We start from the raw sequence: 27,588 nt of genomic DNA, 5'->3' as shown, positions 1-27,588 counted from the left end.
GGCAACAATATTCTTGATATGACACATCTAACAAAAAAAACAGAGAAACCCCCTTGAAAAGGTAAAGAGTCCAAATATAAAAATATATCAACATCCTGTAGTATTTACCTGGAGATGGAAGAGGTCGAGATGATCCTCCTGCTGGTTTCCTGGTCTGTGTGTAGCCAGGACTTCGGGGGGTGTCGTGCTGTTTAGAGTTCGGTGATGGGGTTGTAGACTTTATTGGGCTGGATGAAGAACTTAAAGTATCCATGGACTCCATATCTGGCAAAAGAAAACATGGTGTCAAACAAATGGAGCCCAACCTTTTCAGGACATCAGCCCTTACTTTTAGCAAAAAACATTTCCGTGAGTGCTTGCTATAGTGAACAAAAAGTCAGCCAGCCATACAAATAAATATAAAACGTTGACATGCTGACCTCTGTGGTGGCTGGGACTGTGGATTATGGTATGATTATCTTCTTGGTCCCACTTCGGATCTTGTTCCTCACCCGGGAGTGGCGTGCTCACTTCTGTCACTTTACAGGTGTACTTGCAGCGTCTGCGAGGGTCCACAGTGCTCCAGTACAACCGAGAACATCTGGAAAAGGGAGGTAAGAAGAATATGTTCACGTAAATAAACATAAAGGAGTAATATCCCTAACCACGTACCAATACTTTTAACCTGCCAAACTTCTCAGCAAAGCCACCATTTGAATAAAGACAATGATCACTTACTGATAGCCTACTGGATAAAGCATTCTTCCGTTGGACGACAGCTCTGACAACACACCGAGTTTCTGAATTTGCAGAGAGCCTGGAAATGGGAGAAAGGAAAGAGAATACATTTTAACAGACGGAAGGCAGTTATATTTATTTACTTTAGACACCCTACACACAAGTCAAGTGTTTAAAACCAAAAACAGGCAACACAATATTCTTACCTATAGTCATGTTAATGAATTCTGGCTCAAGGCCTGTGAGGAACTTTCTTTTTAGATTGATCCCCTCAAAGTCCACGTATACCCTCCGAGGGACTTCAAACCCTTTCCCAGACACCTTCTGGAAGAGTTAGGGAAATCACTAATTATTACCAAATATAGGCAATAAGCAGGTGTGGGTAAAGGGAAATAACAGCACTAGTGTGTCCATACCTTTGCACTGACAAGATCCCTGTGTTTTTGGCAGTAGATCTTCCTGTCTTGCTGAAACACACAGCTTTGGGCACGAGCACACATGAAGTGGAAATTACTCTGGCAGGTAGAAAGACAGCAGCCCACAGTGGCTCCTGACTGCATACAACGATCACAACGCTGGACAAATGGGACGAAAACAATTATGTTAATCAATTTAGAATGATATCATAATGATTTTTCAGAGTTCTGAAACTGAAATCATGTAACAGATATAGCTAGAGTAACAAAAAACACAATTTAAATTCATTCCTGATATCATCTTACCAGGTGGCGCCCTCTTGAGACAGCACTGTGCACTTGCAAAAGAGCATTATTGTCCTCATACACCTCTGCAGACCAAATGCAGCAGTTGACATGGGCCCACTCATTCTGTCCCAAGTACAACAGACGTCCTGCATCCTATAAGGATTAAACAATATTTATATCACTGACTAAGCAGTAGAGGACAGGCATATTTTTTTTTACATGACTTGCAAGGAAAGTAAGAACATTAAGATTTCAACACAGAACAGTATAAGGTACAGTCAATGCAAAAATAATTCATCATGTACAAAATATTTGAAGTTTGTTTATATTTTTTCAATCTGCAAATTCATTAATAATGAACATATTTATTTCTTGCAACCCTAGCAGTTAAAAGCATTGCAACACAGCTAAACTCACACTAGGAGCAGAGTCTCCATATTGTTGGCACAGGGCACATTGCCTCACATCTTCAGTCTTGGTAGTTTCCGTATCACTCATTACTACACCTGTGAGGAAGAAGTAACATGTACATTTTACACCTAAGGACTAAGGAGACAAATTATTTTTATTTCATGGCCAAACAATAAACAGCAAGAGTCTAAGAGAGACTTTGGAATCCCTCAAATAAAGAAAAGATGTATATATACATAAACTTGGATATAATAAGTTTATTTCAAATTGAAATTAAATTAACATTAGTTGTATGTCCAATGGTTGTGACTGAGATAAGGTTCCTTAGCATAAATGATACAGAACAGGCTAGAACAGTTTCCATACCATGTGAATACAGAGGGAGGCTGTGCTGCCCAGTGACTGAGGACAGGATAGGGTCAGTTTTCCCCGGCTGTGGGGCCCAGGCATGGTATGTCCTTTCCAGCCACTGTGCATAACTGTGCTCCTTAGATGGTGGGAGGACCGCCTCAGGGAGCATGCCACTACAGAGTTAATGGTAAGGACAGTGAGGCATAGGGAAAGAACAAAAGACATTAGAAAACTGTTAAGTGTCCATGAGTGACACTGAATTTAAATCGGCGAGGGAATAATTCATTTGTAAATAATGTATAGTTAACCGTATGTGGTAATAGATTTACCTTGGGAATTCCTCGGAGAAGGAGATCCACTTTGTTAGATGGCGTGCAGGAAACCACCTGAAAACCCGCTCAATCAGCTGTGAGACAAACAAAATTGAAGTAAGATCGAGGCCAGGGTAAAATTATGCTGAGGGAGTTTTTTAGTCGTTTCAGAAAACATTTTACTCAAGAAGTCTTTTTATAGTTTTCTCAAGTGACTCAGCCTAACAAACCACAGAAAGTGGCCATGAAAACAGATTAAACACGGGTCATTTAAAATAAACAAAAACTGTGCGAGATTTGGGAGAGGAGGGAAGCTCACTTTGATATAGTGTGCCCTAGCCTGACTGGTCGGTCTGTGATCCTCTGGGAGAAGCTCCTCCTCCTTCAGCCACTTCCTCATCACAGCTGCAATGTCGGAATGGAAAGCTTTCTGAATGAGTTAAAGGAAGGGGAAAAAAAGAGTTCAGGGCTTTAATAAAGAAAATCACATTGAGAAAGAGTTTCAAAGACAGAATGTTTGTTATTGTGTGTCAATAATTTATTGACTTTTTTTTTTTTTTACACACAGGAACATCAGGAATAAAATCCGTCAGCCTTTTTCTGGTTCCTTCAATTAGCAGATTATCAGGAACAATATACTCACTATTGAGGTGTAACCGCTCATATTAAACTTCTTTTTCATGGCTTGTAGATCACAGACTGATTGCTGTTCTCTGACAAAGTTTGTGTTGTTTATTTCCTGGCACTGAAAAACAAAAAGAACAGTTTAAGAGGAGACGTACACAGCTACCTGGTAGAGATTGAAAAAAACAAAATAGAATAAAAAAAATAATAATATGTACTTCTTCTATGTGGATTACTCTTAAAGTCAAACATTCAGCTTTAAGATTGGACTCATTGGGTATTATTTGTGCAAGTCCTAAGGATGGCTCTTACCACTTTGCAGATAAGGAGGTGCTCGGCGGTGTGGTCGGAGAGGAGTTCAGTAAGCACCTCCTCCAGCCCGGCAACTAGTCTGCCCTGCAGCTCCTCTTTCAAGCTGCTGTGAACAGTTGGGTGCAGGCTGCAGGGTGAACAGGTGTAAACCACGTCGGGTTGGCTTGACAACAAACCAAACAGCTCGTCTGTAATGACAGGCACATTTAAGAGGATATAAATTAGTACTGATTCAAATTAAAACAGTCATATTGTTGTGTACAACAAATTACCACGTGTGCATATTTTTTTATGTATCAATAGTGTAAGGCCCACAATGTATTCAAATTGGGTCTCAAGGTGTTTATTTCCCTCCAAGCAATTAGGATGTAGGTAAAATTAAGTGTCCACTATTGTATTTTCAATTTTTATTTACAAGCAATAGCCAAACAGATGTGATGATTGTGCAGAATTTGATTTATACTCATGAACTGTACTTTGACATAAAAAACAGTCTAAATCTCACAAAACACTGAAACTGTAAACCAAGAGCAGTAAAGTATTAGTGAAATGTAGTGTTTGGATGGAATGAAAACTTAACTCTACATCCATTTAATTTATGAATGAACTGAGTGTTATTCACCTGAAAGTCCTTCACATGTGTAATGAATCCAGTGGCTGCACTGCGAACACTGAATCATCTGTGTGTGATCACTCTTGTCGCTGTAGCACTTTTCGCAGACGGTGCAGAAATTACCTGATGCAAAGACAGATTGTTAGTCACATCATTCATTTCTGGTGCCACAAATTTGAACTTTTTTTTAATTTTTTTAATAATATATTATTTCATTTTAGGAAAAAACACATACATTTGGAAAAAAAACTGAACAAAACAGTTAGGTCACCTAAGGCAGGGCATAATAAAGCTAAACATCTACAATCAAGACATGTACGGGTTACATTCCTAGTATTCCTAAGAGGGAATGGACACAAAATCAGAGTATCACCAGCATGTCATCACAATTCAGATAAAGTCCTTATAGTCCAAATTAAGTCAATCCAGTTTAAGAAAGCAAAGTGGCTGAGTCTTAATGGCTTTAATCCAAGATGCATGCCTCGAAGTCCAGTGTAAATTCAATCAGACCATACACAGATGAAGTAGTAGGAAGGGAGGGGAAAAAAACAATAAAAAACAAACAAAAAAAACAACAACAAAAAAAAACGGTACATTCCATGTGATAGTGCTAGTGCTAGTAGAACACATACTTGTATTACTCATGTGATAACCATTTTAACCAGTACTTCTTAAATGTATCAATACAAAGTCTAAGGGTGAATGTAAGTTTTCCATCTCGTATATTTCTCTTACAATTGCTGACCACTCTCTTTTGGATGGTGGTTCCTTGTTCAGCCACTTTTTGGTGATTGCTTTTTTACCGGCTACCAGTAATATTTTGAGATATTTATCTTGGTTGTTAAGTTCAGTTGGTATATTACTTAAATATACAGTGCCAAAATTAGAATTGATCTCAAAACCCAAAATTGATTTTATGTCCGACACTAATGTCTAACCAGTAGGGCTGGATTCACACATTTGAACTTTGAAAAAAAAAGGAAAAAAAAAAAAACGTTGCATACCCATTAAAGCAACATTGGAATTGTTGACTTTTGATTCATGACCAAGGCTGTTCACTATGGACCATACTGAGCATTCACATATGGCTACGTCTTTAGAAAACACTGGCATCTCTGAGAGGCCTCACCTTTTTTATGCAGAACATTGCAGTCAGGACAGAGGTCTTGCTCGTGGTTCCAGGCAAAGTCCCAGCTCTTTCCAGGAGTCATACCGCAACTTTTACACCGAATGCATGACATGCACACCTACACAAACATAATTATGTCACAAAATTGCAAGCACAAGAGGACCTTCAAGGGTTGACACTTCAAACAAAACGCAAAATAGTACTTGATTTGCAGGGTGATGGCATTCATGGCATCACCCTGCAATATATACATTTCGGTAGGTTTTAGCAACCGAGCCGAACCCATCCACGCTGCAACAGTGTGTTCACAGTTTATGACACTTTAATTCCCACATAAGACTATTTTAGAAATTACCCAAGGCATGCTGGAGTTCATAGGCTTAGGGTAAGTTGGTCCCAAGCAGGAAGGGTGATAGGAAGTTTGGCATCTCCTGCACTGCAACACAGGCTAGAGAGAAGTAATAACACACACACACACACACACACACACACACACACACACACACACACACACACACACACACACACACACACACACACACACACACACACACACACACACACACACACACACACACACACACACACACACACACACACACACACACACACACACACACGGGTAAATTAATTATGGACTAAAATAATGGGTGGAAATTTGACTAGCACCTTTGTCCCCTGCAATATGATCCCTATATTTCAAGTAAAATATCTTAAGACAAAAGATGTCCAAAAAAATGTAGAATGTTATATTCAGAACTTTTATAACTTGATAAAAAAGCTTTAAAAAATGAATAGCTATTTTGGATATTATGATTGTGGTTGTGAATGCAAACCATTCTAGAAAGGGAAACAGAGGACTGAAGAGTCTGCTTCTTTTGTGATGGGTTGCATACCTTGGTGTTCTTGCTTCGACGGCCACACACGTGACAGAATTTGCAGCGCCTGCAGCACCAGTTCTCCTTGTTCTCCTTTATGGGGCGCTCCTGCGGTAAGAGGCAGAAACTGTGGAAAGGCTCACAGCAGATCTGGCAGAATATCATCTGATGGAAGTGGGAGACAAATGGAGCTAAGTTAAGTCCCAATCATGTTATCATTGGCACTGCAGAGTACTGATATTATGCAAACATGGTCATTGAGATATGAATGATAAAATGTGATGGGAAAGACAGCGCACTCTTAACATGTTCATGTTCTGGTTAAGAGCTGAATTACCTCATGTCGTCCTTTACTGGCACAGAGAAGACAGACAGGTTGTGGTGTGGTAGGGAGAGACGTGAGGATGCTGAGGCCGCCCATTAGCCAAACGTTCTGGACAGCACAGTCCTCCTGGTAGGCACAAGGCAAGGGATCAGGTGATGGAAATGTATCCTTTGGTATTTTTATACAATGCAAGTCAAACTTTAAAAAAATAAGCAGCTTGATAATGATACCATAACAACTACTAGAAGGATGGCTGGTCCTCGACGTGTTACATTCTGCTCGAGTCTTTTTTATTTGATACACCAGTGTGAAGCTGATTTATACCACACAAATAGATTGATGGCTATGCTTTTTGACTGGAATAAAAAATATATATAAATGACAACACTATATCTTTAAAATACTTTCTAGGGAACTCTATTACTTTAAGTGCAGCACACAGTATAAAAACGTTGACTAGTCTGAGGCTCTATAAAGTACGGGACTCTACAGTAAATAGAGTATATTGCAATTCCTCATAGCAATATACCTATGTCTCAAAACGACTCTCGGGAAAATCTAAATGTTAAAATGCAAGAATACAAAAGTGCAAAAACTCACCTTGAAGTCTACACGGATCTTGTACTTGTTCTTCAACAGGCCCTTTTGGGGAAATCCATTAGTTAACCCCGTCAGGGTGCTCACTGATGCACACTCTGTAGGATTCTGGGAACGAAGGACATAGTGTTGGTCAGTTGTTTGACAGTTTTGCACCACCATCTCTTTTAGAGAAGCGTCCTTCTGCTCCTCATTCTCCTCCTCCTCCTCCTCCTCCTCATCAGGCTTATCCCCTCGTTTGTCCTCCTGTTCCTCTTGCATGGCCTCCTGTAACTCAGTGTGTGGATCGACAGTCTGAGGGGGCAAGTGCTCAGTGCTGGGCAGAGTTTTATTTTTGTTAGTTCTGTGTGTCTTAGTCAAATCATCTGTGTGCTGCACCTCAGACTCAGGTTTCTCCTGAAAACACAACTCTGACGAAGCACCTGTCAGGGACGAGGGCTGTATGGACTGGGGATTTTGTTGAAATGATGATGAGGATACACATTTGTGCAAATCTAATTCTGATTGCGCCACAGACTGTGGCAAACGGTGCAAACATAACAACAGGGACTTCTGTGTTGAGTCTTTTATGGGATGTGGTAATAGAATAGAAGCGGGATGCGATAGAGACGGGGACATATCTGGAGGAGACAGTGTTGTGGAATGTGAAATAACAGGCCGTGTTAATTTCTGGGACAAAATTGGAAGTGACTGTGCAACACTCTGATCCAGACACTGGGGCAACTGCTGTGGCAAAGACAGAGAAGACTGCAGGATAGAATCAGGCAGACGGTGTAAGTGTATTTGCAGCTGCTGCTGCTGCAGCTTCGGCATTGGGCTCCTGGGTTGGCTGGTTTCTGGTAATATTTCTCTGGGCTCCGTCTCTTCCGTGTTCTCCTGTTCCTGTGGAGGAGGGGACTGCCTAAGCCAACCAGCATGATAGTTTCCAAGGATACACTGATACTAGTGACATGCAGAGGCGGAGACTGGCAGCAGCCAATTTGAAAGAAAAGCAGGAGAAGCACTGTGTCTCAGAGAGTAATGTGTTAGCCAAGAATAAGACATGAAAAGGGTAAATAAAAATGAGCATATGCATTCAGCAGCAGAAAAGATACACAGAGGTGTGGCTTGGTGTACATGTATACATAAGTAAAGAATGTCTCCAGTTCAAAGATAGCTAGATAATCAAAACCAATTAACAAACTAATTTAGAAATTCTTCTGTCAATATTTCCTTTTTTCATTTCATGGTAATAGGTAGATAAAATTTACAATAGGAGTAAAATAATCTATGTTTATGCAAGTAATGAAATTTAGAAAATTAAAGATTAACTCCTTTGATTGCGACATCTGAAAATGCAGATGTGAGGTTGATAAGGTTTAAAAAATTAGAGCAGAGGTTGGCGGTGATTTTGTTACTACCATGAAGTAACAGTTCATGGTAAAGATACATTTATAACGTGCATGCCTGATTCAATTCTTGCAAAGACTCCAACTACAAATAATGAACATTTTATCGTATAGCAGCATCTCATGAACGGAGGTTCTACACTAATAACAGGTAAAGAGTTTTTTATTTTTTGTTATTATAATTTCTTTATGTCAAAGCATGCCTTTGGCAACCACCAGTGTACTTTCCACAACCAAGTCTGTGTACATTCTAAGATCTTCTTCTTAAAGAGGACCTATTATACAATTTTTCAGTCTAACTTTGGCGATGCAGTTTGGCCTCTCTGCAAAAACCTAGCCAATCAGAGGAGGCCGGTAACTTCATGACAACAGGCATGCCCCCTAGTTTCACATTACACTAAGCAGACTACAGGCAGATTTGAACAGGCAGGGGGAGGGTGGGACCATGGACCTATAAAGAAATGGACACCGGATTGAAACATGGCGCCCATCCATTCTTATGGAAACTGCTCATTGGCGCAGAGAAACATACAGGATCAGAATTTCTTCCGCATCATGGGTGCCTAACACGCCCCTAGCGCATGACGTTCTGGATGTGGAAATATTCTTCTTCTTTAGCATTGTAAGCTAGAAGTCGTAGGCCCCACCCCTCCTTGGGCTAACGGCTAAAACTGAAAATAAAACGGCTATTGAACTTCCATTTTATTAGTACATGGTTTAAAGATAAGTATAAGCCTTTGATTGATATCCAGAAAATGTTTGCGGACACATTCCCGTTTGTCTCTTTTATTGTCCAAAAAAACATTCTAGTTTGTATGTTTAGGTCATATGAGGTCCCTGAGGTCAGCCCGGATGCTACATCCATTTTATATACCATCTATGGGCGGGACAGGGACATGTCTGAGCGTGTATTAGCATGAGTCATGACCATACATGGAAAATCTGCTTTGTGTGACGTCAAGTAATCCAGGAAACTAGGCACTAGGGTGGCGCCAACAGCATCGGAGTTTTGAGGCTGTGCACAGCCACCTCCAGCCACCCCAAATACTAGTAAGCAGGGAATTTGTCTAAAATGCATGTACGTCATTATCTGACACTTTGGTATCATTTATGTATAACATTATAACAGCATTTATAGGTCAGAAAAGATGAAAAAGCATAATAGGTGCTCTTTAAGAAAGTTGCTGTTGCACTCCTACACTGTAGAGGGGAATGTGGAGCCTGGACAAGTCAACACACATATAGTATAGAACAACAAAAAAGAAAGCAGCCACAGCAACAACAAAAAAAATGTTGAAACATTAAAAAGCCACATGTCGCTTTCTTTACTATGCCACGTATGGAGACACATTTTTGGTGATCTTATAAGATCTTTCTTCTTCTTTATTTTCGTCTTCACTTCTTTGTGTTTTGTGAGGAGGAGGATGGACTTATTGGCTTGTGGCAACACAAACCAATGAGGAGCAGCACGCAGTCGCCATGATTTTAGAATACAATTCATATTATACGACGAATGCATTGCATAATAAAAAAAAAAAACACTTCCAAATCCCAACCAACAAACACAATTCAACATGTGGAAGCAGCTTCTATACATAAACATGGGTGAAATCCAAAGAATGGCAGGAGAGTCAAGCAATGCAGACTTAAAGGGTTAAAAAAAAAATTATGTGCTGTGCCTAAGCACCAACAGGCAATTATTTAAAGACAGAACAAGGAGCTTTGATAGCAGACGAGCAAACCGTTCCGAATGCATGAGTTTGTTCGAGTAGATTGACATGTGATTTGAAGAAGTGAAATGTTTGAGCCAAGTAGAACAAGCAGAAGCCAAAAGACAGCCGACACAGCTAAGATTTATGCTTCATTTTGACTCCAGTGATAGCACAGTGGAACAGCCCTTTCAACATCAAAATGAGTTGTTAAATTACAAAGGTGGATTTCACTGATTTGTTATAATGATGGTATTTGAGGCTGTATAAAATATTACGTTTATTAACTGGCTTACACTAATATAGTTATTAGGATTTTTAAATTATTTATTTGCATTATTAAATTGATCTCAAACAAAACATGATTACTTTATGTCTTTTGGCATTTTTTATTACCAATTTAAAGTGGTGCTCCTTTCTCAGGAAAAAACATTTTTAAAGCGATAAAACCAGGTCTTTGGGATTCTTATTTTGCATAATGTATTTTCTTTTCTTTTCTGAAAATCGGAATTTTGATGAATTAGCAGAATCCCTGGTATTTAATTAACTCAAATTTGCCAAAGCTTTTGTGCACCAGAGACCCAGAAAATGGAAAAATGGAATGCATTTTATCATGAACACATTAAGCCAGTCTATTATTTATAAAACCTGTGGTTAAGTACATGCAAGGTGTTTAAAGAAAAAATCAAAAAAAGGTGAGCAACTGAAAGACAAACAAGTTAATTTTGAAATATGCTATTAGAAACACTCATTCTCACGCATGCTTAAATTAAATGAGGAAAAGATGAGATGCAGACCTGGGCGATGCATTCTTTGGAAAGATTTGTAGTTGTTTAAATCATGATTATTCAGACTGTCAGTTAATGGCTTAATTTTAACTGATATAGTTGCGTAAAAAATAATTTGTTTTAACAGTGTTTTACTATCTGGAGTGAACAGACTACTACCCAAATGAGCAAAAACTCTTTTCCAAAAAATACAATTTGACCCAGGCTTGATAAAATACAGAAGACAAGGAGGGGAAATCTAATCTGCTGCATGTCTTTACCTTGTTAGCTCTGGGTCTGACCCCGGCTCCTTTGGAGAATGTCCGGCGATGCTTCACCACCTCGGTTGGAGGGTAGTACGGCAGTGATACGACATTTTGAGGAGGAAGACCTAGTAAAAAGGAATATTAACAGATCTAAGACACAATTCTGACTCAACTGGGGCATTTCAAAAGGAATACCACCATTATCGTGACAAATATATTGTCGCAATAATAAAGCTAATTTGCCTGGCCTTTCTTTAACTTGCTCTATGACGTCTTCTCTATCAGCCGATACTAAAAAAAACTGTCAAATTACAATCCGTATGGGTATACAGTCCCCTCTATAAGTATCGGAACAGTGAGATCAATTCCTTTATTTTTGCTGTAGACTGGAAACATTTGGGTTTGACACCAACATATGAATATGAGACAATAGATCAACATTTCAGCTTTAATTTCCAGGTATTTACATCTGGATCTGATACACAACTGAGAAGATAGCATTATTTGTAAAGGAACGCCACATTTTTAGGTTAGCAAAAGTATTGGAACAGATAGACTTAAAGTAAATTAAAGTGAATAAGACTTAATATTTTGTTGCAAATCATTCGCTTGCAATAACTGCATCAAGCCTGTGACCCATTGACATAACAAAACTTTTGCATTCTTCTTTTGTGATGCTTTTCCAGGCCTTTACCGCAGCCTCATTCAGTTGTTGTTTGTTTTGGGGGGTTACACCCTTCCGTCTCCTCTTTAGCAGGTAAAATGCATGCTCTATAGCGTTTAAGTCTGGAGATTGACTTGGCCAGTCTAAAACTTTCCATTTCTTGCCCCTGATGAATTCCTTTGTTGTTTTTGCAGTTTTTTTGGATCCTTATCTTGCTGCATGATGAAGGATCTTCCAATCAGTTTGGTTGCATCTTTCTTTAAATTGGTAGACAGAATGTTTCTTTAGACTTCTAAGTTCATTTTGCTGCTGCCATCATGTGTTACTGTGTTGTTGTCAAGATGAACCTTTACAAAAGTGATGGAATTACTAAAGTTTGGAGAAAGAAAGGATCTGCTCATGACCCCAAGCATACAAGCTCATCTGTGAAACACGGTGGAGGCGATGTCATAGCTTGGGCTTGCATGGCTTCTTCTCGGATGGGCTCATTAATCTTCATTGATGATGTAACACATGATGGCAACAGCTAAATGAACTCAGAAGTTTACACAAACATTTTGTCTGTCAATTTAAAGAAAGATGCAACCAAACTGATTGGAAGATCCTTCATAATGCAGCAAGATAATGACCCAAAACACACTGCAAAAACAACAAAGGAGTTAATCAGGGTCAAGAAATGGAAGGTTTTAGACTGGTCAAGTCAATCTCCAGACTTAAACCCTGTAGAGCAAGCATTTTACCTGCTAAAGAGGAGACTGAAGAGAGTAAACAAACAGCAACTGAATAAGGCTGCGGTGAAAGCCTGGAAAAGCATCAAAAAGGAGGATTCAAAAGTGCTGTGATGTCAATGGGTCACAGGCTTGATTGACAGTTGTTGCAAGCGAAGGCTTTGCAACAAAATATTAAGTCTTATTCACTTTAATTTATTTTAAGTCTATCTGTTCCAATACTTTTGCTCACCTAAAAATGTGGTGTTCCTTTACAAAAAAATGCTATCTTCTCAGTTGAGTATCAGATCCAGATGTGAATACCTGGAAATGAAAGATGAAATGTTGATCTATTGTCTCATATTCATATGTTGGTGTCAAACCCAAATGTTTCCAGTCTACAGCAAAAATAAAGGAATTGGCCTCACTGTTCCGATACTTATGGAGGGGACTGTATATGTGGAGTTACAATTTTGGCAAGTTCATAGTAGCCATAGTCAATATTACCCTTTACACATCGACGAACAAGTCAGAGACAAATGCAGTTTGCATAAAGCAAGATGTTATCACCCAGATATGTAACATCTTTCATTAAATCATCTGTTGGTGTTGTCATGGGGCAGAAGATAGCCGGTATCGAAGGCCTTCTGCTGGAAATTAAATTATCTTGGAAAATGGCCACTCTATTGGCCAGCTGTGGACTTCATAACTGATCTTGACAATTGTCAACTGTTCTATGTCAAGAATTCAAAAAGTTATGGTAATGTCCCCACGACAAAGTTCTGCAAAAGCAACATAGTGACAAGTGAAGACACAGGAAGTTTGTGTCACAAAAACAAAGCTTCACCTTGGTTGCTTGCCGAAGGTACATCAGGCTTAACTGTTGATTTGACTGCCTTAACGTTCTCTTCTTCATCTTCCTCCTCTTCTTCCGTTTCAGACTTCAGCAGGCTGCTGAAGGAGCGCGGTGTGATGTTACGCAGGGACAGTTTCCGCTCCCCAGGTTCCATCGAGGGCAACCCCCCGGCCGCCACTTCAGTCTTCCAGTTCTTATCCTCACTGCTTGATACAGAGCCAGACAACCGACTCCCTTGAATGAGAAGAAAAAGTCTCATGATTCATTTAGTGAACATACTAAATATTTTGATATGTGATTAAATTTGTGTCTTTAACTTGAGAATTATTTACAGCAAATCAGTGTAATGAGAGCTGGAGCATCTTTTAGAGACATACCTTTCAATGGTTTGATGGCGCGCTTCTCCTTCTCTTTCTCAAGTCTTTTACACTTCTTATATCTGGGGGCAGAAGAAGTATTCAATTGTAAAGATAAGTCCATGGTAAAGTGAGTGTAATGTCTAGACATCTATGAATGCGTTTAACTGCAAGAGTCGACTTGCCTTCAAGTATTTTCATGTTTCATGTATAAAAATGCTTAATCTAGAAGTTAAAACAGTATTTAAGGCTGCACTTACTCAAGCATTTTAGAACTTGATTAAGCACAAAACTCAGTTTAGCCAGTCCAAAACATATCTTATGTAAAATAAAAATCTTTTTTCACCACCCTTACAAAACACACTGGTTGAATGATTGTATTACCTGTCTTTAAACCATTAGCTTTGGGAGAATAGTGCATTTCACCAAATTTTAAATTATCCTTTTTATCTAATGGCAAGTATTTAGAGCTACCTTGAGTGCCGGTTATAATAAATTCTCAAATAGTGGCCAGTTAACTTAAACTTAAAAACCTCCTCCTTGCCGGGGACATGCCAGACATTTTACTTTGCATTTTTCTCCAAACGATGATAAGACTGCCATGAATAAAAACAACACTTCTTCCATTATTTTCCACATAAAGATCAATAGGTAGGCTTTTATTGTTGAAAAACATTTGAAGGTGCTGAGTTTTACTGGCAAAAGCTTACCATCAAGCTGATTTGAATACTGTTTTCTTTATGTCAATTAATGGTCATCACAATGTAAATATAAAGTTAGTGAACAAGCTAATGTGTATCTAATGTATGTATATTGTACAGTAAAGCTTGCCTGCCTTTGTAAACTCAACAATTTGAATTTTTGGATGAGTTTAACTTACATGCAACACTGCCTCTTGGTGTTGGGCCCCCCAAACTTGGGTTTATCAAGGCAGTTGCTGCACCTTGCGCAGTCCTCCATCAAACAGCCCTTGCAATCTCCACAGCGTCGGGCACGGAGTCCCCCTGGTGCATACCGTCTCACCTTTCTTTTGAACCTGTGGCCCCTGCCCCTCCCCTTCCTCCTCCGCTGGATGTGCTCCTGAGAGACAAGCCACTGAGCCCTGCCTTTATCAGAGGCATCATCATCATCATCTTCATCATCATCATCATCTGCAACATCTGCAAGCGAGAGGCGGATAGGATCGGTAAAAGAGCTACAACATACATTTCAAACATCTTTAAAAAGGTGGTGTCAGCAATTCCGGAGAATGCTCGTTGACAAAATCACTTGTCAAAATCAGTGAATATCTCTTCACAAGCAGTTTTTAGTACTGTGTGCGCTGAAAAGAAATCTGGTGTTAATACAAAGCCTAGGCACTGTAAACGGGTATGTTGCTAGCTACGCAGGGCCCCCTCTGTTGAAATACCAGAATACAAAGCCTAGGCTATATATTAACACTGATTTTTTTTAGCGCACAAACCACACAGACCAGTAGCGAATCGTGAGGAGATATTCCCTGAATTTGCAAATAAGTGATTTTGGCAACAAGTGTTCTCCAGAACCACCTTTAAGTGCATTCCACGTGGGGGTGACATATCTGGTTGCCAGGACTTACTATTGAAGCTGCAGGAGACATGAAAGGTCTGACAGCAGTGATCTGCTCATTTACTGGTCCCTTGTCCAACAAATAACCGGGCTCCTACATCTACACATTACTACTGGCTGCTTGAAGTGTTGGGTCTAGGCGTACTCACACTAGGCAATCGTACCGTGCCCAAGCATGATTGACGAAAGAGGTGTGCTTCGGTACGGATGCTCATGTATGAGACCAAGCATAGACGAGGCTGCTGATGTCAATTTATATAAGACTGTTCCCCTCGACGGATATCTGTCTGATTTGGAGGTGGAATTTAGATTTGGCCGGATGAAAATATTCAAAAACAATTGGATACAACACACCTAAACCCACAGCGAAAACTGCGGGTTTAAAATTGTGATGACTTCAATCAATACGTGTAAGCAGGAAACAATCGTGCCCAGGCCCTGGCCTCGCCAGTGCTCAAGCACGACACGGATCAACCTAGCCTAGTGCGAGTGCGCCCGAGTGTTGTTCTAAATAAAGTTAAGTGAATGGACAAACACTTCAGCAGTCTCTGACAAATCCATTTGCGGTGGAAAATCTGCTACATAGGATTTTCGGAACTGAAACCAGAAAGAGATAAGAAACTTAATTCTCTTGACAACCTCCTGAAAACCCCAGTGGTAGTGTTTTAATGCCAGCTGGCACAAACCAACTTCAGACATAAAAATGTACTTGGAGGTGGTAGCTGTTATCAATTTAAATTAATAATGATTAGGCTTGTGTAAAGATCCGTTTTTCCCAATAGCACTAAATGTTTTCATCAGGAGACAAAATTCAGGGCAGTGAGTCCCTCTGTCAAACGGCACTTCCTCACCTCATATTGAGTGATGCTGACTCGCCCAGTGTTGGGTATAGCTTTCCAACAGCGGTGGCTAATCTGTGTGTGACAAAAGATATTTTTGCTGGCAAATAATTTTAGTTACAACTACATTGAGCTAACATAGCAATTTGTGTTTTTGTTTAGTTTTGTGCTCAGCGTGTTACGTTTACCAAAAAGCTCTACAAATTGTGCTCTTTTCCTCATCTTTCTTTTTTTAGGTTGTGTGTTTATTACTGCAGAAGCTTAACTATGCCAGTTTGAAAGAATATTTAGCTGGTGAATGATTTCATTATAATACAAGAGCCGAGCAGCTTTGCCAAACAACAACTGACAGAAATTAATTTAGGTCTTGACTCTGGAAAATGCTAATGGAGCATTTTTGAGAAATTGGATAGAAAAACAGTTAACCTACCTGAGAGGATAATAAAATACAGTATCAAGTCCATCTATGTGTTTTTATAATCTGTGAATGATGTGGTTATCCTGACTAGTCCACAGTGGTAGTGACTCCAACCACACAGTAGCAACAATTGATGCTGCATATCCTGCAACACCCTGTGGTGATGTACATTTCTGAACTCCCCTGAAGGTTCGGCAACTTGAATTTAAGCCTTTTCAAGTCATTTATAACACAACATAAATTGTATTATCCTTTTCAACATCAAACAGCCAAAGTGTGAAAATATGATGTTAAATCAGTAGGGACGATATTGCCATTAAATCTTTTGGACATTTCAACCAGATCCTAACCAGCAGGAATAAGTTGAACTTAATGATAAATAAATGAGTTAGCAGCTTCAATTTATTTTGTCCATGTTGTCATGAACCATGACTTTGCTGTCTTTGTTCAGGATTAACTGGTTTGTTTGGCTGGTCCAAAAGGACAAGGGACACACATTAGAATTTCCAACTCAACTACAATCCAAACTTAAAATGGTTTACATGCAAATTTACCACAAAAACAAAAATGTAAGTACATATAACATTAATTGTATAGGTTATTTACAAAGTCGACATTGTGGGGGAAATTCCTGCAATGGCTTGGGAATGTGCACACATTGTAAAGATAATTTTATTTGAAAATTGGAATATGTTCATTTTGGCTTAACTTTTTTCGGATGTAAAACATCAGGTAATTAAGACTTGCTTAAAATCTTTGCACATATACAGTGCAGATGCAAAATGCACTGAGGTGCTCCTCGTCTTTAGTGAAGCCAAAGAGGTTAAAACAACAAATCTAGATGCACTGCACCTTCTATTGCGGGGGAAAAGGTGATGCCCTCTCTCTCGTGAAGTGGCAGGGCGCTGAGTCTGGGAATATCATCTGGCACCATGGCACGGGGTTGCCCCAAAGCCACTGCTGCTGCCCGACAGACATGTTTGATCCTTGGACCGCCCAGTGGCTGGTCCTGCATACAAATCAAAGGTTATTTTGAGACGTCACATGAAGTATTTGGTTAAAAACAAATGGCAGTAACGTCAGTTGTGATCTATATAGAAATCTCTCCGTGAGGTCCAGTCTCAAAATTCATTAACCATATGATATATTGCACGTTTTCTATTTTATATACAAAAACATGTGATTTTCCCTTATGATGGCTCCTTATGGCTCATCACCCTTATGCTGTGTGTTTAACTACAGAGAAACACACACACACACAGTCTGACTGTTGGAGGCACATTATAAATGATTGATGTAAAGGGGGTGATCACAAAAACTGCAGCAGACTGATTGGATTTTTTCCAACCCAGACAAAAGAAAATTTAAATATTTACCTGAGGACCTGTATCCTTGAGAGATATGCCAACTCTCCTCCTTCTCCTTAGTCCACTCACTGGCACTCGTGTTTCTCTGGATCCCAACTATTCGTCCAGACAAGGAAGAAAAACATTTTTAAATGGACTATACCTCCCTAAATAAATTAGTTACTTACAAATGTTTTTTGGATTTTTACCTGTGACATCTTGAGCTGCTTCTGCTGATCTATCTTGATGAGCTGGACTTTGGCTTTCTTCAGCAGGTGGAGCATTGTCTTATTGGCTCCGCTGAGTCCAATTCGATGGCTAGGCCCGCTCACGTCAATCATCATGCTTCCTGCTGCATCTGAACCAAACAGAATGAATAAAGTAACTTAGATTATATGCAACCAAACACCTTGCCATTTTAAGATAACACACCTATGAACTTAACAGTCTCAATTTATTCACAGTCAGTCAGTGCGGTTACAACTTACATGCAGACTCATAATCGGGTAAATAAACGAATAAGACCTCAACAGGACTTGTAAAATGCATGTAAACACCTTTAGCTGATCTACCTCGCACACAAATCGGCACATTAACGGACAAGTGAAGAACACCTAGATAACTAGTTCATAGTCTGCATTCTACCTGAATGTATACAGGATCGCATATATCGGAGTTTGCGTTTTGCGCTTGCTCAAGAGTTCCCTGTCGGGGATTTCACAAGGAAGTGGATGGAGACAATGTAATAAATAGTAGTGTTGTTGCCGGAAAAGAACTGGACCTGGCTCTATAACCACTTGTTGAAAGGGCTACAGCGCCACCTAGCATAGCGGAGTCGGCAATGCTTCGGCCATTTATCGAATATTTGAAAGGCCATGTTTACTCAGACAAGTGACACGGTCCGTTCGAGTGGCAAGTTCGGTATATGTCTTAATCCAATCTAGTTGTCCCATGTAACTGCACTGAGTGATTGTTTTTTAAACTCTGTGTTACCTGAACTCAACTGTGAAGTCATATTAAGACTGAGAACATCTCACTATTGGATCTTGTATAAGAAGCAACTGTTGACATTACAGAACACAACAATGCAACAAACAAAAAACTTCACATGGCTAGAAGCATGATTGATCTTCATAAATAATTACACAAATACAAGAAAGAATTCTTACTATTGTTGCCTGTATCTCCTAATGGCACACATGAGGCCGCTTCCACGTCAGTGTTCACCACAACAGCTAGTTTCCTTATAACGCCGGGAGAGTTCATCTCCTCCATCATGATCTTTGACCTGCGCCTCTTCCTAACCTTAGGGGCCAAACCTTCCCCATGCTGTGTATATTCCTCCTGAGAATGGGAATGGCCCTTCTTTTTCGCCGCCAGTTTCAAGGTCAGTTTCTTGAGGTTCTTGTAGATCTCCACGTGACTCTTTCCTGCACTGGGCTTTGATGGGAACTTTTTCACTTCAGATGTGCTGTCTAGTGTGGATACAGAGTCAGTGTCAGACGAGTCGTCATCGTCACTTGACTTCTCGTGACAAGATGGACTTGGTTTTAAGACTGCTGTCTTTTGACCTTTCAGCCATGTTGACAAAGACCTCTTTGGAAAGGTAATGATTTCCTCATCCAGGAACCTCTTGGGAGTTTTAATAACACGGGAAGACCGTCCACTCTTGACAGGGGCATTGTCTGCGCTCTGCTGGACTTGTTCAGAAAACGAGGTGGGCTCTTCCTCCGATGGGGTGATAGTCCGACCAAGCAGATGCTGCTCATTCCCGCCCGGCAACGGCGTGTTTGGAAGGGGCTCTGCTACATAGGTGTAAAAAATATGCTTTGTGCGATTGCGACCTATTTTTGGATGCTTAATGATTGGAACGGTATCGGGTCCAGTCTTTTTCTTGGGACTAAACAAAAATTTGCGTGAATGTTTTCTGCGTATTCGTTTTATAGAGGAATCTGCAGCCTTACACTCGAGGGGCATTGCTGCCTCCTCCCCACTCTTTGCACCGGCCTCAGCTCCGGCCTCAGGAGATGCACTCATACCCTTAGCTGTTCTCCTTCTCTGGCGTTTTCGAAACGAGGTGACTGGCAGAGCATCTGTTTGAGAGGTGCGTCTTGTGTGGCCAGTTCGAAACCCCCTCATGCCTTTCATAGATCTCAGCGGCTGGGAATGGTCCTCCGACACCTCGCCGGGTTCTTTGACCTTGGAAGCGTTCATCAGCTTATCCTGCTTGGTGCCACCAGCTGAGGTAGTGGCTGTTTGTTTTCCTGCTTTCCTGATAAAGTCTGCCGATCTTCTACTTCTCTGTTTCGCTGAGGCCTGCTCGCCTGCATATTTGGCTTTTGCAGAGAGAGCTACCTCCTTGCCGTGGAGTTTAATTACAACCTTGGACATTTGTTTGTCTTTTTCTGGGGTGTCCTTAGGCACCCTTGGTACTATTTTCCCAATCAGAGACGACTTTGGGCTCTTGGATATAATTTTCCCAATGAGAGGTTTTGCTCCCGGAGAAGTGTCCGAAGCCCTGGAAGGCTTTGCTTGTCTGAGTAACGATGACTGAGGAAGAGATTTCTGTGGACTAGCTGTTGTGGTCCCAAATCCAATGAAATCTTCCTCCTGGAGAAAAACACAGAAAGTAAAACCTTGAAATGGCTATAATACAAGATTTGGATTGGTAAAAATGAAGACACCTGCTACAGACCAATAACACATGCCATTGCCATGGTGTAGCTTAAATCTTAAATGACAATTAGAAAATTCCTTTCATTAAAAAGGGGACATGAACATATAACATTTTTAAAATGTCCAATATTTCCACAAACAAGAGATGTGAAACTGACGATGAGGATAATTAAACTATTAACAATTTTGACTGCCCAGTATTGTCTTTCAAAAATAAATAATTGATTCATCATTATGAAAATCAAACTGAAAAGTAATTCAAATAATTTGACACCCACCTCTAGGTTCATCATTTGATTATCAGGTATAGGCTTTGCTGAAAATATGTCTAAGCTTCAGCACCACACTCTATTCTAACTCCAGTGTAATGTTGCATCAGTATAGTGCTGAGGCACCGAATGGAGCAGATATTGGTTTCAATCTGTGAGTGAACTACAAGAAATAACTCACTACCTGTTCACCATCTCCAATGTGTAGCAATTTTTAGTAATATTTTCTCTGTAATAAATCTGTTAAGGGTAAAAAAAAAAAAAAAAGTGCATTTAAGCCAAATTCTCTCTTAAAAGTGTTATACTTTAATTTTCCAAATACTTTAAATATACATAAGTTTTAACAGATCCAATAGAATAAGTCCTTTTGTATCCTCTTGTGCAGGCACTCATCCACCTCAGATGCAAGGACTTCAGATCAAAAGCACACATCCATCCTCATGCGCAAAACATACCTCCCCAAATGATATCTATTCCACAGCACTGCAGAGCAAACCATCGAACCACCATGAAGCACTGAGTGAAGTGTGACACTCAAGCACAGCAGCACCCACAAGCTTTAGCATTGGCCATGTGATTCTGTTACAGTCCACTAAAGGGGATTGCATCAGTGAAGTCCAACTGATGTCAGACACTAAAGCCCCAGCTCTGGAGATTAAATAAAATTATTAGATCCAATTTGGCATTATATCAATAACAACATCCTGCCTGATAAGGGCTAAAAGGAGAGCTTTGTGGAAGTAAATTATTTCTGACACACTTCTTCACATTGTGGAAGATTCAAGTCCTATATTTGTCAAATAATATTTATGCCTCATTATGGACGACTTCAGCTCTTCTTGTACAGACCATAATTTAACCTATGATCAGGTGGGCCTTCAAACAATACCGTTTTGATTGACTACATTTTAAATAAAGTATTCATATAGCCGATTTACACAAATATAAAAAAATTCTTAAGGGGCATTACAATCTGTACACAGCATACATTCTCTGTCCTTTAGAACTCCAATTAAAAGATGGAAAAACTCCCCCTAAAAAAAAACTAACATGGAAGCGTATAGGCGCTTGTCAAAGTTGAATATTGTACTGAAAGTAAAATTAAAATAACAGGATATCCAGTAATTTAGGGTGCATAAGTCCAACACTTTTGTCAAAGCTTATGGAAGCAACGTGATTGTTTGTGCTACGTCTGTTATTAGCATGCAAACCATTAACAGAGACACCCTGCGGTCTCTATAAAATAGTCTGACCTAAAAAATAGAAGTTAAAAGTGGCCGAAACATTTGATTCCTTGTTTGCACAAATCGATCGAGGTACGGAGAAGAGCATGATGTTGGGTGCGATTAATGTATGTCAATCACATAAAATTGTGGGCTTTGAGAAAGACACTGGGCAAGTTTTTTATTAATACATGGTCCAAAGTCATCATCCTCTTGATTATAACATCTGGGTAACGTTTCTGTTTGCCTCCCTGTTGCATCTCCAACGCTCAGGTGACGTTCAAAACTCCGAGCAGTCAGCTGACAGCTCCAACGTGGAGAGTGCGATCCCCCAAGTCAGCAGCATCGCTTTAATTACGACAAGATTAGCAGCCCGTGTTTATGTCCGCACAGCAGTGTGGGAAGTTCAACTCGACAAAACGTGTCGAGGGATGAAAACACAAAGTCAACAGCCGGTTTCCAAAACAAAAACCATCCACGATTGTTAGGATAACCGCCAAAGTTTCCGCCTTTTCATGAAAACAAACCCAGCTTACAGGCACTGATCTGTCTTGCAACTTTTAGCACTGATACGGCGATTTAAAAGACAGACAATGGTCAACTAATATCTGCAAAAAACAAGCAGATTGGATATTCACCCACCAACCAGTTTAAAATACACTGCAGGGAGACGGCTGCAATGCCTATTTTGGGTTAGTGTTTGCAGGCTAAGTTACAGCTAACTCGCTCTGCGGAAGCTTGGATACTTTTACAGACACATTATTTAAAATGGTGTCCTTTTAAAAGAGGTGGCTTCAAGTGTCCCATTATGCGTATTGATGCCCACCTAGATGGCATGCTATAGTTAGCTTATTCACCTCTTCGCTGTTGCTGGAGTCGAAGCCCGCATCTCTCTGCCTCCTGTGCTTCTCCGCCACCCCGAGCAGGCGCAGCAGGGACGGATCTTCGCTCAACGCAAGGCCGATGTTTACGGGCCTTGGCCCTCCGGTGGACAGCTGCCCGTCCTCCGAGCCCAACCTTCCGCGTCTGCTGCGTTTCTCCGACCGCAGCCTGCTGCGGGTAGCGCTCGGCCGACCCGGGAAGCGAGCCTTGGCCGGCGTTTGTGTGCTCAAGCCCGCCACGGTAGCGGGAGATGGTAATCCGCCTCCCGATGCCGCCATTATTTACTACAACAACACGGACTGCGCGCTGGCAGAGGGTGACAGCAGCGATGTGAGAGGCAAGATGGACTGCGCCGAAGCAAAGGCGCGGGTTAGAAAGGAAACACAGGTGCATCATGGGAATACGAACTTCGCCCTTAGTTCGAGAGGCTGGGCGAACATTTTTCGCATAGTATCAGGTGTAAATGCTTTGGTAATTCTGTATTTGAAAATGATGGAATCCAAACGACACATTATGACAATACCAGTGGTGGAAGAAGAATTAAGATGATTTAATTTAGTAAAAGTAGCAATATCTTAATGTAATCAATCAATGATGTAATTAATATCCTGAATGTGTTACATTAAGTTAGTTTACCTAATTAAGTAAGTACATTTTTAATTATGTAATACTTTTTAAAATATATCAAAGTGTAGGTTACACAGGATAGGCATATATAAATGAATCTACATAAAATACGATACAAAACAAATTACAATATAAAACAGTGGAAGGAGAAAAAACAGTAGGATATAAAGTGTATTGCAATACAGAAATAGGAAGATCAAAAGACAGAACAATCAACAACATACAAAAAACGGAAGTCTAAAATATGTAAAGGCTTGCTTCCAAAATGTTTAAGAAAAAATGTTTTCGTAAAGACAATCAAACAGCATTACATACAGAAACGAGTCTGTAGCAACAAACACACCCCCGTAACCAAAATGGTTCAGCCCACATACAGGGTGGTTTACTTCTTAAGGTGACATAAATAATGAAAACTAAACACATTGTAAAGTAGAGAGAGAAGAAAACAAGCATAATTACAACATAAACATCCTGACACTGGCACGTGTATAGGGTCAAGGTACATGCCCCACTTCTGGAGATATTTTTCTGTCCTGTCCAAAATATATTTTTTAATACACCCATGTCTGTCTGCATTGCAAACTGACCGTTTGCAGTTGTAATAATTCTACCCACTCCTACACAAAAGTTCTTCTTTTTAAACAGATAATTGCATTTATTTACTTTATATCTAATTTTAAATTTACTTTATTTGACTCACTTTTATAAAGGTACTTTGTGTTTATGTAAAAATAATTATGCAGACTAGCATAATGAATGTTGTACTATGGCTCATTGAACTGCATTCTGTACTCTAAATTCAAATCTATGACAACACAGCATATTTGAAGATTAGTTTTGTATGTTAATCTTAAACTGCAAGGTCACTAGCTGTGAAATGAATACAAAGGAGTTAAACGTACAATTTCCCTAAGAAACATAATTAAATTAGACTTTGACAGTACTTACTTTATTCTGCGAAAAAATCCCTCGTTTTTCATTCTACTTTACAGGTGACATATTCATCTAACAACTGAGTATTTCATTGAGGTAATAATTCTGACCGTGTCAAAATTATAATAGATTACTTTTCAAGCAAGTGTCAGAAAAAGGCAATTATCACTAGACTCTGCCAACTACTGTTCACACAGGTAAGGTGTATTAACTGCACTTATTTAGCGCTGTTCTACCTTAGGACTGCGCACTTTGCATTTGGCCTCTCAATCATACACACTCAAAATAGTGACAACAAAAGACACCATAGAAATTAAAGTATTGTTTAATGCAACAATTATTCCCCTTTGAAGAAAAAAAAAGGACCTCAGAAATTACATCATAAAAGTCACATTGTACAGAATCCTATATCCTGGCCCAATTATCAGATTTTGGATTGTATTTTGTTTTGGACTGATATTCTCTGTATAGTTGCATAATTCAAGAGGTTCCCTGTACATTATGATACAGTTTTAAACAAAAACATTCCCAAACTTGAAGTGGGGATTAAGCTAGTTACTCTAAGCATAATATAAAACATTTCAGATACAATAGAGGCAATATAATGGACAACAGAAAAGGCCCTTGTGACATGAGTTTATACCGCATAAGTCATAACTATGAACAGAGCTGTACAGTTTTATTCATAAGTGAATGTAAAACTGCATTCAAGGAACAACCGCCATGATCAAATTGTGTTGCATAACCTTGAGTCAAAAACTTTAAAAAAAAATATTCACATTCTACTAAGAACAGTCTGATAGAAATACTCTGACAATCCTTTCATTAAATGTTTCAGTCTATTCCCCGTATATCATCTTTTGTCTGCTAGATCCTCTCCTTCAATGTGGGTGTTCTGGTGGAGCTTTAGGATGCGTTCTCGTGCAAAGCTCTTTCCACATGTGGGGCAGGTATGCTCAGGGCGGTGAGCCCTGGCCATGTGTGCTTTGAGCTGCTCAGGCCGAGGATAGCTCACATCACACTCTGTGCATGTGTGTGGTTTGCAAGGGGGAGTCCCATGCTCTGCCTTTTTGTGTGATCGCAAGGCTGCGACAGAAGGGAATACAAGAGCACAGTTTGCTTCGGAGCAAGGAATATTCAGCTTTGTTTGCGGCTCATTGGAAGGACAACCCTCTGTCGTAGAGTCATTGTATCCTTCACATCCCTCCTCTTGTTTGACCTTCTTGCTGTCAACCATACCTCCTTGAGCTGCATTCTTGGGTTTACGGCCACGTTTCTTGCCGTGCGGCTTAACCCCGCAGTTTCGATCACTAGCGTATTTCTCCTGGTGCTGCAGAAGCTCTTCTTCTGTCTGGAAGCCATGACTACATTTGTAGCATTGGTAGGTGTTGTCATCAGCCACTGCCGGGAACTGGGGGTGCACTGTGATACGATGTTGGCGAAGTCCTGAAGGACTGGCAAACAAGAGGCCACAGTCCATGCAGGGAAATCGTCGTTCTATGCAGTCATTTCGTCTGTGTTTGTTCACCTGCAAGCCATTTAACATTCATCATAAAAATTATTATTTTATTACTTCCAAATCACTAAAAAAAGAGTATTACAAATAGCCTGCTGTGCCCTCACCTCAGTGTAGGTAAGGAACTTTTCCTTGCAATAAGGACAGAGGAAGGGCTTCTCCTCTGTGCTATGGGTGAACTGGTGCTCGCTGAGCTCCTCTGACGAGGAGCAGCTCTTGTCACACTTGTAGCAAGTGAAGACTGTATCAGTCTGCAAAACAATGAGCAGAAAATGTATAAAGAATATTAAATCCTAGCGCTGTACAAGTATTTGTTTTTATGAAGAATAAAAAGGTGTATACAACAGTAAACTGCAGAAAATATATACAAAGGGTATTTTTTTCTTTGTAAATAAATACAATTAAAAAAACAGTTTGAATCAAACTTTTGTACAAAAGACAGATACATGCCAAAAATTTGACTTTTGTTGAAAAATTACACTTATTATTCATGATATTCCCGCAATGCCTGGTCTATGCATTTTTATTTTAAGCCTACCTGCTGCAGCTGCTGTATGTACTCCTCACTATGACTCTTCCTCATGTGCCTCTCCTTGGCTTTGGCGTTACAGAAGGTGATGAAGCATTGGAAACACTGCAGACTCTCATGCTGATCTGCATAAAAATGAGAGACGTTGCTTGCAGTGCAATAGTGGCAATAGATAGATATAAATAAATAATAAATAGAATGATACTTTGGCAAGTAGAACAGGTTCACAGTATATATTGTGCACACAAACGTTTTTCTTACATGACTGCAGAGGGATGGCTGCCACAGGCTCAGTCTTGATCTCCATCGAGGTGGATTTTACGTCATTTCCAACAATGACTGGCTCTATCTTTAACATTTCCATGCTGATGCTTTCAGACACTACCTCAGCCTCATGGAACTGTTGACAGAGGAACACACTGCTGCTGAATACACATGCATCACATCTGTAGTGTTGACAGGCAAAGCTAAGGCAGACTGCAGGAAGTGACTGCAGCAATGGATGACATAAGCTAACTAACTAGCGTCATGTTAACCCGCGTATGGGACATCATGATATTTATAGATATTTCAGCTAAATAAACAAGGAATTGGAGATTGACCTCGTGGAGGATAAAGACAAGTCATATTTCTAGAATACATTCACGCCCAGTTCAAATGTGAATTGATGTTAACTTGGGCCACACCAGTGATGAAATAAAGACAAAACCAAACAGCTAACGTAAGGCTGTAGCTAGGTGACAGAAGGATGGAGACAGCGGACACTGGTCGTCCAGAAACGCTACAATTCAAAGCGAGGCGAATGTGCTCGTATACTTTAATACATTACATTTTGTTGCCTTGTTCTTAATTTGCAATGTTCCTATTAGCTTTAAATGTATGTAAAAGAGGAATAGCCATAATTTTCGACAAAAGTGATGGTAAACAATTCAAAAAGACGTACATTTCTTACCGTTCAAAACGTCCAGGAACCGAAACGGAGGCGCGGTGAAGTCTGCCCCTGCCCACGTCACGTGATCGGGAACAGATATCGCGATATTATGAAACTGCTTTTCGAG

General features: G+C 40.0%; 2 protein-coding genes across 3 annotated transcripts in view; both read right to left on the bottom strand.

The window, feature by feature from the left end:
• kmt2ba (lysine (K)-specific methyltransferase 2Ba) overlaps positions 1-23,203 on the bottom strand; it is a gene marked incomplete at its 5' end in the record, with an annotated part of 31,034 nt that extends 7,831 nt beyond the window's left edge. Inside the window, 27 exons of the mRNA XM_080045707.1 lie at positions 109-264; positions 420-580; positions 718-796; positions 924-1,041; positions 1,134-1,292; positions 1,440-1,574; positions 1,839-1,927; positions 2,199-2,356; positions 2,513-2,589; positions 2,814-2,924; positions 3,138-3,239; positions 3,431-3,618; positions 4,053-4,166; positions 5,173-5,290; positions 5,528-5,620; positions 6,069-6,215; positions 6,388-6,501; positions 6,976-7,080; positions 11,118-11,227; positions 13,321-13,563; positions 13,707-13,768; positions 14,566-14,845; positions 17,382-17,538; positions 17,906-17,992; positions 18,085-18,233; positions 19,045-20,485; positions 22,901-23,203. Of these exons, the coding sequence (XP_079901833.1) occupies positions 109-264; positions 420-580; positions 718-796; positions 924-1,041; positions 1,134-1,292; positions 1,440-1,574; positions 1,839-1,927; positions 2,199-2,356; positions 2,513-2,589; positions 2,814-2,924; positions 3,138-3,239; positions 3,431-3,618; positions 4,053-4,166; positions 5,173-5,290; positions 5,528-5,620; positions 6,069-6,215; positions 6,388-6,501; positions 6,976-7,080; positions 11,118-11,227; positions 13,321-13,563; positions 13,707-13,768; positions 14,566-14,845; positions 17,382-17,538; positions 17,906-17,992; positions 18,085-18,233; positions 19,045-20,485; positions 22,901-23,203 (5,056 nt within the window). The remainder of the gene's footprint in view (positions 1-108; positions 265-419; positions 581-717; positions 797-923; positions 1,042-1,133; positions 1,293-1,439; positions 1,575-1,838; positions 1,928-2,198; positions 2,357-2,512; positions 2,590-2,813; positions 2,925-3,137; positions 3,240-3,430; positions 3,619-4,052; positions 4,167-5,172; positions 5,291-5,527; positions 5,621-6,068; positions 6,216-6,387; positions 6,502-6,975; positions 7,081-11,117; positions 11,228-13,320; positions 13,564-13,706; positions 13,769-14,565; positions 14,846-17,381; positions 17,539-17,905; positions 17,993-18,084; positions 18,234-19,044; positions 20,486-22,900) is intronic.
• Positions 23,204-24,832: 1,629 nt separating this feature from the next.
• LOC307263760 (uncharacterized protein) lies at positions 24,833-27,523 on the bottom strand. Of its 2 annotated transcripts, none has more exons than XM_080045003.1 (5): positions 27,474-27,523; positions 26,792-26,930; positions 26,540-26,655; positions 26,109-26,252; positions 24,833-26,013 (listed from the first exon to the last, which is right to left on the bottom strand). In XM_080045003.1, exons 2-5 carry the CDS (start codon positions 26,892-26,894, stop codon positions 25,339-25,341), a joined length of 1,038 nt encoding a protein of 345 aa, XP_079901129.1. In that variant the 5' UTR covers positions 26,895-26,930; positions 27,474-27,523; the 3' UTR covers positions 24,833-25,338. The 2 variants fall into 2 exon arrangements, with proteins under 2 accessions (XP_079901129.1, XP_079901130.1); XM_080045004.1 differs by having other exon boundaries at positions 27,483-27,523.
• Between the last annotated feature and the right edge of the window lie 65 nt (positions 27,524-27,588).

This window comes from Ammodytes marinus (assembly GCF_949987685.1).
Source record: "Ammodytes marinus genome assembly, chromosome: 17".
Lineage (NCBI taxonomy): Eukaryota > Metazoa > Chordata > Actinopteri > Uranoscopiformes > Ammodytidae > Ammodytes > Ammodytes marinus.
This window is presented reverse-complemented; position numbering and strand designations above follow the sequence as displayed.

Coding starts and splice junctions, on each gene's coding strand:
- LOC307263760 (XM_080045003.1), bottom strand. CDS start 26,894: ATGGAAATGTTAAAGATAGAGCCAGTCATTGTTGGAAATGACGTAAAA. Junction 26,656..26,791: donor AGCCATCCCTCTGCAGTCAT/GTAAGAAAAACG, acceptor ATTTTTATGCAG/ATCAGCATGAGAGTCTGCAG. Junction 26,014..26,108: donor AGTTCCTTACCTACACTGAG/GTGAGGGCACAG, acceptor AATGGCTTGCAG/GTGAACAAACACAGACGAAA.